General features: G+C 40.1%; 1 protein-coding gene across 2 annotated transcripts; it reads right to left on the reverse strand.

The window, feature by feature from the left end:
- Positions 1-91: 91 nt before the first annotated feature.
- abcg5 (ATP-binding cassette, sub-family G (WHITE), member 5) lies at positions 92-10891 on the reverse strand. Of its 2 annotated transcripts, XM_035991922.1 has the most exons (15): positions 10626-10891; positions 10117-10238; positions 9367-9503; positions 7897-7995; positions 7224-7356; positions 5975-6114; positions 5205-5334; positions 4839-5052; positions 4364-4569; positions 2204-2342; positions 1929-2002; positions 1653-1764; positions 1371-1483; positions 707-904; positions 92-491 (listed from the first exon to the last, which is right to left on the reverse strand). In XM_035991922.1, exons 1-14 carry the CDS (start codon positions 10799-10801, stop codon positions 720-722), a joined length of 1980 nt encoding a protein of 659 aa, XP_035847815.1. In that variant the 5' UTR covers positions 10802-10891; the 3' UTR covers positions 92-491; positions 707-719. The 2 variants fall into 2 exon arrangements, with proteins under 2 accessions (XP_035847815.1, XP_031164792.1); XM_031308932.2 differs by having other exon boundaries at positions 92-904.
- Between the last annotated feature and the right edge of the window lie 200 nt (positions 10892-11091).

Genomic DNA, 11091 nt, shown 5'->3' on the forward strand with positions numbered 1-11091 from the left:
TACATGCAATTCATTGGTGACATTTTAGTGCTTAGAATGTTGATACTCTTCTGGTACTCAATGATAGACACTAGTCCATCATTACATTTTCAATCAAAATGGTGATTTATAGTTTAAGCTGTAGTTTACATGTACTACTTTGTACAGTATATACTTTTATATAAAAAGAATTAATTTGACATCAGTGCAGATATTTGTTCCAGTCAGAAACTGCATATTTAAACTATACAGAACCTTGTTTGAGCCCAATCAGTGTTAAAGCAGGTTGATTCATGGTGCTGTTTAGTACTAGGACCACTCAGTTATTAAGCAGTCCTATCAGGTGGTTTATGTCCATGGCCGAATCCTAGTTAACACAGATTAACCCCCTCTGTACTGTGCCTTGCACGTTGAACTGTGATCTTTCTGAGAACAAAAAGCTCTTTGTACTTGCATCATTGCTCTGAACTACAGTATATAATACTTTATTCTGTAAAACTTTAAGGTAAGTGCCTACACACAACAGAAATATTTGTTGAATGTTGCTGGAAGGGATGCAAACACAAATGATACGTGTAAGCAGGAGCCACAGCACATCAGCATTCCTCATCTTCTGGGACTAACATACCATAAATCTTTTCTCTAAATCTGTTTTAGATCTTCACAACCAAACTCAGTTTATCTTCCTTTCTTTTCTTTCTTTAAACAGAAAATTCTCCCAGAAATGTGTGTCTGTAGTTTTATTGGCGTACAAGCCTGTCTCTGATCTTGAAGCTGATCATGCCCAGCAGCAGGAGAGCAGGCAGGAAGGAGTATAGGAGAACAAAGTCCAGTGTGTATCGGGACAGAGCGCCAGGATAGCCTTCATCAATGATCTGACTGCCTTGAGTGATAATACAGGCTCCTGGCAAAGGTTTGGAACTATCTGCAACATCACAACACACCAGAGAGAAAGAGTTTACAATTTGTCTGGTTTTAAAAAGCTTTTCAGTTCCCAAATTAGCCATTGAGCATCCTTTGATCTGTCCAGCCATGTGTCCTTTGTGAACACTGAACTCCTACTTCTATTTCATTACATACAGTACTTGTTAAAGCATTGACAGAAGAAAAGATTAAAGGCTATAGCTGTTAATTACATTTCCCATGTGATCCAGGTTTAGATTCCCCTGAAGGGGCCAAACATATTCCCAGTGTCCTCTTCAGGTAGTGATGTCAAGGCCAAGTACTTTACAACATCAAACACTGACAAAAATAGATATTTTTTTTAAGTACTACTAAAGCATGGACACCAATTGTGAGCTGAAAATACATCTTGTAAAGAGTTGAATTATTATAATTATGAGTCCCTTTTGATGACCACAGATGATGGTCACACAGTAAAAACAACTTACTGCATGTGAAGTCGAGTCCGTGGAACTCTGTGACTATGAGCAGTTCACAGCTGTACTTCTGGAAGGTCAGGTAGCTGAGCCACTGGAAGACCACTGGCATCTGCTGGGTGCTCCTGTTGAGAGGAAGAGGAGAGGAAGGTCTGTTACTGAGAGCATTATGTCTAATATATTCATTTACATTGAAGATTTGGAAAAAGTTGCCTTATCAAAGGTCCAAATCACAACGGGCTTGGCATAAAGTTACTTAAACTTACTAGTTCAATTGAAAACATGGTGTCTCACCTTAGGAAGCCAGATCCCACCATGATCCCTGCAATATTGAGCAGAGCCACTCCAGTGTTGACCATGTTAGGGTCTTGGACCACTCCTAATAGCACCACAGTCAGCAACTCACCTGAGGAAAAGAAAAAATATATACTAAAACATACAACTAAAATAATATAAAACATGGAGATGCGCAGACTAACATGTCCCTATAATCCTTTGCTTTGAAGAAAAAGAAGATGACTGTAAATATGTGCTTGGGAGCTTGTTTATCCCTTAATCTTATCGGCTCACCTGTAATATGTGGCACCAGGACTACAGCAGAAAAACACAGGAAACGCAAGCTGTCAGGGTGCATCCCCACCGTCCTGAGAGGAACAGGGGCAAAAAATAGAAGAGACAAAAGAGGAGTTAGTGCTAAGGAACGATTAGTTTAAGTTGAAGGTGCACATATAGAATATGAGCTCTATTGAATCCTTGTGGGAGGTTAAATGTGCAGCTTGCATCCCCCAATAAAAACACATACTGTATGATGCCCCACTGAAAACACAGACACGCTTACTACTCACCAGTAAAGGAAGGAGGTGAAGATGAAAACACTCAGTATGCTGAAAGGCAGGATGTGGAAGATGTAGGCCAAGAACATTTGCCATTTACTGTACAACCCGTCCTGACTCTCCTGATCACTGATGGCTCGCAATGCCGGGACTGTTGACAAAAGCAGAGTGAGACAGAGAGAGCAGATACTGTGATGAGTGAAAAAGAGCAGCTCTTAAATTACTCTTAAATGAAAAATTGGGAATTACAGTAAATTAGGGTTATAAAGACCATTGAGAAGTACTTGTTAATTCATATTCATATTTTACTTCTTTGGTTTTTTTTGGTCAAAACAATTAAACTTTGATAGAGCGATCATATTGTGAAATCTTGATTCTAACAAGAGATCATTAAAATTAATAATATACTGTATGTTGATATCCCATCATTAAAACCACTCCCATGAAGACCAAGATGCCAGATTAATGGTTTATCTTGATATCTTGGCTGAGTAAAACTCAAAGCTGGTCGTTTGCCATCAGTCCATGTTCCAGATTCGCAGGCGTTCTTGGTTTTATTAAGCAAAGTTATCCAGCCAACAAGGCCAACCTGTTCCTATCAGTCGTTATCATTGAGATTCAAGGTCCGTATGACATCCTCCAATCACTCCCTCTGGCTGTTTTTGGTGCTTATGAGGGCTTAAATCCCCTTTTAACTCTGGTGTGACTTCAGCCCAGCCCAGTGTTTTCTCTTATCCTCAGTATCTGTGACAGCCAGAGCCCTATAGTGAAAATTAATGTTGATAGATTCAACTAAAGTCTTATTACCTATTGCCTAAACCTTTCAAGATTTAACCCTCTTTAACCTTAATTTAGCTAGGACATTCTCACTGCGATAAAATAAATAAATCAGTTTTTTAAAGTGTGTCTTAGCAGTGAAAATACTAACAAACATCACTATATATATATATATATATATATATATATATATATATATATATATACACAGATCAGAAATAAAGTTCACAAAATTCTATCATCATACAGGTAGTTAGCGTTTTTCTCTCTGTGTCTATACAATTGTTTTGTGAATATTATCATTTTGGGTTTTTGGGTTAAACACTTTGGTCAACTATGGTTGTTTTTAAACGTGCTATATAAATACAATTGAACGGAATTGAACTGAACAATAAATGTGCAAATGCTTATCTGTATGTGAGGTCACTCTAAGTCACAGCAGCTGCTATAAATACTAACCATGATGTTGTTAACGCACATGCCACAAATACAGATCATATAATACAGGTATGTAGGTAAAAAGGCACTTGGGTTCATTGAGCTCTACACGGACTAAAGGTCATTCTCCTCCTGTAGGTAAACTGCAAATGCAAACTACATACCTCTCTAACAACTGTGTAAAGCCACAGCAAATAACAATATGTGTACTAAATACTCCTGAAATTAAAGCTATTCTAATATAAATGTTTTGTTCATACTATTTATTTAGCCACATTTGTGGAGGTGACAACTGCAGCTCTAACCCATAATAACAATAATAATAATTGTTTAACTTACAATTCATCACTTAATCTTTTACTCTGACCTACAAGAGACTCTGAAAGTACATGAAGTCTCTTTGGGCACTTTAACCGAGCCAAATCCAAGCTAGACTTTACACATTTCTGCTGAAGGGAACAAAAGTACTGCAGACAGCAGACCCCTTTCACCCACTGAACAAGAGATAAGCGAGCTTACACAGCTGAGATAACGATGTTTCGGGCATGCTTTTTAATAAAGATAATACATCACATTTACTCAGATGATAGACCACACGCACTTCAACATTTCCCTGAAGTCGTTGTATCCACCTCATGTAGATATTTATTGGGTGATGTTATCAGACACTTTCAGTTAGATGGAATATAATGTCACCCAGACACTATGTAACTGCTGAAACACAGTTACAATTTGAGTTATGCTTTGTCGTTTGCCTTGGATATTCCAGTTATTATTTCCAAGCAAAATAGAACCAAGATTCAGTGGGGCTTCTTAATGTTTTAGTTTAGTTTTTGAATATGGATCTCTCTGTCAAAAACAATCATCAACACTATTGAGTCAAATTGTTGGAAAAATCAAAATCCTGGAGTTAAATGTGTTCCCTCAATGTTCAGATTGAAAGGTGTTGGAACTCACAGAGAGCCACAGCATTCAGCATGCCAGTGTAGGGTGAAGCACCAATGCTCTGATAGATGATGCCAATGCGGTCTTGCACAGCACCCTTGTTGACGTCATTATCTAAATGCATCACGAAGAAGGCCACAAAGAGACCGTAGATCAAGTTCTGCGACAAACGCATGAGAACACCCATCCTGTCTCTGGACAGGTTTCTTGCTGTCCGCCTACACACAAAACACATATGGAAATACATGGAAACACACACAAAGGCATACATGTCCTCAGGTACATATTCATACAACACACAAAGGGTGGAAGGGAGAATTGTACAGATGAGAGAGAAATGTTTTTTTTTGTACAAGAAGGGAATAAGTTGGATGAATGCACTTAAGAATCTAAATCTAATAATTTCTATAGGCAGTATCACTTATTGCCTTTAAATACAAACACAAACACACAGCACAAGAGGGCTGAAGACTTGCTCAGCACTGACCTGAGCAGAACTTCAAGTTTGGTTGCACCACTAGGTGACTCTTTGCTCTTAAAGGGGATGGCTGGCTTGTCTGCCCGCTGCAGGCTCTCCTCCACTTTTTCCAACATGCTCTGGTAGATGGCAGACTTCTGATACGCTGAAGTGATCTCCTGCATGCGACTAAAGGTGGCTGCCTCCCTCTCACTGCTGCGTGTGTCCACTGAGGTGAAGTCAACTGTTTCACATCAAAGACATTTTAATATTTAAATGTTCAATAATATACAGTTGATTCTTTAAGATACTGTATTACTCTCAATATGTGCATAGTCTTTATTTGTCAAAGCTGTGTGGCTATAATTCCCAGTACAGGATCATAGCATGAAGTACCATAGATGTCAAAGGGGTTGCAGTACTCTGGACACTCATATCCACATTGGCTGAAGAAGTCCACCATCTCCTCTGGCTGCCCACAGAACACCAGCTCTCCACGACTCATAATAGCTATCCTGCTGAACACCTGGGCACACACACACATGATATTCTGTCTTGGTAGAAAATGGTGAGCTTTTTATTTAAAGGATAGGTTCACATTTATCAAGCCTGAAAACAACAGTCACATGTACATTGAAATAGTTTTTAATTGCTGTGATTGTTTCCACTGTCACAAAGACAGAGACGAGATGTCTCCCCAATGTCATTCTAATGTACAGTAAGAGATAAAGAACAAAATTCAGAAACTTTCTTCTGAGTAAACATTACTTCTAAAGTTCAGCTTAATATGAGGCTTCAGCAGACTGAGTTAGACAAAGTGGGAAAGTGTTTCTATCCCTCAGAAAGGAAAAGCTGTATACATACAGTATAAGGTAGTAAGATAACCTCTTGATTTGACTTACACACTTACACAAACAGGACTGTGGATTTTATTCCCCATTACTTCCATTAAAATCGCATTTTAAATAAAAAGGGATAAAGGAATCTCTTCATGTCCAGTATGGAGAGGAGGAACAATCACAGCGATCAAAAACAGTTTTAATGTGATATGGGCATGTGGGCATTGTTTTAAAATAGACTTGAAACAATGTGAATCTATCCTTTAAAAAAAGTTTCAGTCTAGGAGTCACTCTTTCTCTTTTTCTTCAGTTTATCTCGATACCCACCCTGAAGAGCTCGGAGCGTGGTTGGTGGATGGTTACTATGACGATACGGTTCCTCCTGGCCAGCTCTGCCAGCAGCACCACGATCTGATTGGCGGTCATGCTGTCCAGCCCAGTGGTCGGCTCATCCAATAGGACCACCCCTGTCACGACATCATCCCAATGACATCATCACCCTCATGCAAGTGTGTCACACATTAATGCATCGAGAACGAGGGAAAAGCAGGACAATAACTTTTTTTAAGTTGGAAACTTTTAAACACACTTTTTATTAAGTTGCACATGCAGGACTCTCAGCGGTGCCAACTTAAGTTGTGGAGATAAGTGAGTTCTTTTTTTTTTTTTAGTTAATTACTCTAATTAGGACAATTAAAAGATTGCCTCTTTGCATTATGAAAGCAGAGTGGAATTAGCAGATGCTTTAATTGTGAGATTAATTCATTTCCTGGTTGATTGGAGAGGAAGCGAATGGGAACTCCTCATTACTCTGAGTGTGTGTGTGTGTGTGTGTGTGTGTGTGTGTGTGTGTGTGTGTGTGTGTGTGTGTCCATAGCCAGTCTAATCCTGAATGAGGACTGAGACCCTTCATCCTCCCTAGAGGACTGTAGACCTGATAAACTACACCTGGGATGAGCACAGGCACACTCACACTCACTCTCACACACTCACACACTCCAACACACTAACAGAGGTGGGTTTCTGCTCATTCCCTTCGTGGTGTGATAACCCAGTCTTTTATTACTCTTCTTCATCTCTCCCTCTGTCCCTTTCTCTGTCCTTTCCTTATTCCTCTCTTACTTAGATCCCTTTGTTTTTTCAGTGAGGACTTCTAAAACTCTTTGGGGAGAGACAGGTATTATGGTGAACTTTCTTCTGTTCTCAGGATAGCACAGTCCTACCTCCAGTCCTGTTGCTCTCAACAGTTTATGCATGGAATATAATGTGTTATATGCAAAGAACACTAGGGACAACCTTTATGATATTGTGTCACAGCCCCTTTTGTATAATCCTCGTCCCATGTGTCTCAAAGCTTTAAAATAAATCACCTCTAATGCTTCAGTTTATCTACTCCATATCTCCTCATTTGCGGTCTATAAAGCCTTAAGAATTTAAGGGACAATGGCTTTTACCTCGATTCACCTCATCATCATGATTTAAATTTGCAGCAATAGCACATTCTTAAAGTCTGATGTCCGTGATACACAGATAAAACTCCTGTAATTCTCCTCAGACATACCCCAAAGCTACTCACTTGGGTCCTGAAGTAGCTGACTGGCAATGGAGACCCTCCTCCTCTCGCCCCCAGAGATCCCTGGGAAAACACGACCTCCTATAACACTGTGGGCCACATGACTTAGACTCAGCTCGGCCATCACCTGCGACACCTGCACAGGAGCCAGAGGTCAAGGGTCAGGGTCTCTGAAATATTTCTGAGTGAAGGACAGGGCCAGGAGGTTTTGAATTAAAGGAAACAGGGAGAAAGTTATACATTTTCTTTTGTAGTTAAGTAATTATGACCATAGGCTAAAATGGCTGACAGTTGCACACTTTCGGTCTCTTTTCATAAGATCGTAAGAGGGGAGTAATCGTAAAATGGTTAACACACAAGCTGCAAGAGTGTAGGTGCTGATGACTAGCTGAAGCAAAGAACACATTGGTACAATACAAATACTAGTAAACTTATACGTGTGCATTAGACACAGGGGTTAGAAGGGATATCCAACTCATTTGACCTTTGAAGCAATGTTTAAATCTATTTTATATTCTCAGTTATCCTGATGTTGGACATAACCTTCTTTAAAATAACTGTGACTCACATTTGCCTTAGATGGCCAAGATCATTTCTCTAGCCGGGAGAAATGCCAAGTTTCAGCTAACGAAAACTGAACTGAGTGGACAGAGCAGAAGAGACTCTCAAAAGTCACCTTCTTCTTGATGGCTTCGGCCGAGTGTTTCCGCAGGGCCAGCTGGGCTGTGTAGGTCAGAGTCTCCTCCACTGTCAGATAACTCAACAAGTTATCACTCTGGAAAAGAAAGAGACAAAGAGAGAGTAAAAAAGAAAGTAAGTAGCAAGAAACAAGTAAGAGATGCAGTGAGGCAGCAAATGTCTAATGGATCTGTCATACTTATTGAGGATATATTGTAAAATTGCTTCAGCATTTTTTACTTCAATAGAGATGAGTAACAAGACTATGGGTTCATACTGAGGAAAGGTTAAGACGATGCAAAATACACTGTTGCTAGTATTTTATCTTCACCAAGAAGCATTTATGGGTATGACCACCTCCGTCTTTCTCTTGTGTGTTTATCAGTATTCAAACTACAGTATATCTTGAAACTTAATGGTGTGACATTTGCTGTAAACATCCATGCGGCACACTTTTATCAACAGAAAAGTGTAGATTTCAGAATATTTATCTACAGTATATTTGCTGCACTTCCCTGCACATTGAGTGTACCTCCATATAGGACACATACTGCACTGAATGTTTATAAATGCACACACACACACACACACACACACACACACACACACACACACACACACACACACACACACACACACACACACACACACACACACACACACACACACACATATGCATACATTTATTGCATGAACCTGCTGCCTGCCTTAATTAACACATGGCGCCTCCCAATCCCACTTCTCCTTTTAGTCTCTCATCTGAATGACTTTAATATCAGGAGCTCATATCACCTCCTCATCTACAGCTTAGCAGAGGAAGTTAATGACGAGGCTTAGAGAGCAGTGGGGGGGGGAGAGGCGCTATCAGCTGGAAGAGGGACATGATTTGAAAAGAAGCAAGGCCAGTTTTAAGCCAGTGTTTTTAATTCAGGCTTTGGATACACTTGAGCACCTCTCATTGAGAGATTAGGTGTATGAGGAGGCCAGCAAGGGCCTTTAGTTCATTTCCTCCAGAGGCCAGGGCAACCTTTTCAGGAGTTTTTGCAAAATGGTGCGTGTTCATTGAGTTTGTGGTTTGGTATTTATGGTGGTTGACCACAGGCAACTTAAATACATACACTGTCTGCATACAGCCACACATGTTATTCTGTAGGGCAAAGTTTAACCTAACATCGGTGTGTGATGAGAACTAGGACAAAGTGAAATGTGTATGTGATTAGGTGCCAACTACTTTCAAACCACTGTTCTGTCTCTTAATTATCAGTTCAGCAGTTGCATGCTAAGATACATTTCACAAACAACTGGTTCTAGTCACCTTATAAAACAGTGTTTTATTGTATTTTTTTTTTCTTCTTGTTGGGGTGTGCTGAACGCCCAGTTTGAAACATTAAGAGAAATGTATTTAATTCTTGACATCACAAATTTAATTATGTTAAGTTTATACTGTATGTATATGCATGTGTGTTACCTGCAGTACATAGGAGAAACAGTCCTGATACTCTTCTCTCTTCAGTTTCATGCCATTAACGAAGACCTCACCCAACAGTGTACCAGAGTTTCTAATCCTCCCTGAGATGGCATCCAACAATGTAGTCTTTCCTGAGCCTTTACAAGGCAAAGTGCACACACACACACACACACACACACACACACACACACACACACACACACACACACACACACGCAACATACATTTGTACATATAGTATTAAAAAAACGTATGTATATATTTTTTACATAAGATTATTTTGTTGCACTTTTATAGCCTTTAATCGATAGGACAGCTTGAAGACAGGAAAGGGGAGAGAGAGGGGGGATGACACGCAGCAAAGGGCCCCGAACCGGATCCGAACCCGGGCCGCTGCCAAGGACTCAGCCTACATGGGGCGCACACTCTACTGGGGGTGCTAGAGGTCGCCCCATTAAAAAACACATTAAAGAACATTTTAGATAGGCAACAGAAGGATTTTTTCAAAAACATTAACCCCTGTTTGCTGCAGGGGGACATTTCCCCATCACACTCTAGTCTTAACCAATTAATTTGACCTTCAACCTGAATAAAAAGGTGCTGTCACATTGCCTTTATTTACATCCTTCAGCAAAACATAATGAATACCTTGTATTCAAGATGTCACGCTGTCTCACAACTCAATCACTTCCATCCATTTCCATTAAAAATGGATCTTATTGTATGTTATAAAAATATATCCGTGCAAACCTGAATTGCCCAGTATGCCCATGATCTGCCCACTGTCCACGTGGAAGGAGACATCATTGAGGATCTGACGGGTCCATCGCTTTCTGTAGGAGGGTAAGTCCCACCACGGACCCACACGCTCACTGGACACACACACACACACACACACACACACACACACACACACACAGGGACATTTTCAACATCAATATGTTTTAACATTCCCAGAATCCAATCAATCCCCACTGTGAAAATGATCATCATTTCATTTGAAAGTATGTAAGTATTTATCAACAATTCTTACACTAGACAATAGACAGAAAGTTGCATGTGTTACACATTACATTTATTTTTCTGCTATTGCATTAGAAATGAAAGTTAGACCACATAAAATGATAGATAATTCGACCCAAACCTGTATGCATAATAATATAAACATCCTCTTATAATATCATCTGATTGATTCACAGAGTCTGTTGTTGTCTCTTAGCTGTCCTCTTGTACACTCTGTCTGTGTCTGCAGCTTTTACCTGACTGTGTAGGAGATCTTGCTGACACTGAGACAACAGGAGGGCTCTGATTGCTCTGATAGATCCTCTCTATTGTCCTTCCATACATCCCTCTTCTCCTCCAACACAAACTTGAAGGACTCTCTAACTTTGGTCCCGTTCTCTGGCTCCATCTGCATTGAATAAAATTTGTTCATGTCTCCGGGCAGTGTGCTACTCCAAACAACAACTGTAAGTCAAGTCCGTCTCAAATCAGTTTGCTCATATCCACACGACTCGTACACAGCATGTGAAGCTCTTAAGTTGAGCGGTCTTACAGACCCAGACTTTGTTTCTCTGCACTCAGTCCCTGTACAGCGCAGCAGTGTGAGAGCAGTGGTGTCTCTCAGGAGCCATAAACACACTGTGTTATCTCAGAGAACTTTGATCTGGAGCTGTATAAAGAAGACACAAAAAAAGCACACACACTGAGTACATTGACTAGACT

This window comes from Sander lucioperca, chromosome 15 (genome assembly GCF_008315115.2).
Source record: "Sander lucioperca isolate FBNREF2018 chromosome 15, SLUC_FBN_1.2, whole genome shotgun sequence".
NCBI classification, from domain to species: Eukaryota; Metazoa; Chordata; class Actinopteri; order Perciformes; family Percidae; genus Sander; species Sander lucioperca.

Coding starts and splice junctions, on each gene's coding strand:
- abcg5 (XM_035991922.1), bottom strand. CDS start 10,801: ATGAACAAATTTTATTCAATGCAGATGGAGCCAGAGAACGGGACCAAA. Junction 7,996..9,366: donor GTTTCTCCTATGTACTGCAG/GTAACACACATG, acceptor TTTCTTTTCCAG/AGTGATAACTTGTTGAGTTA. Junction 4,570..4,838: donor AAACTTGAAGTTCTGCTCAG/GTCAGTGCTGAG, acceptor TTTTGTGTGTAG/GCGGACAGCAAGAAACCTGT.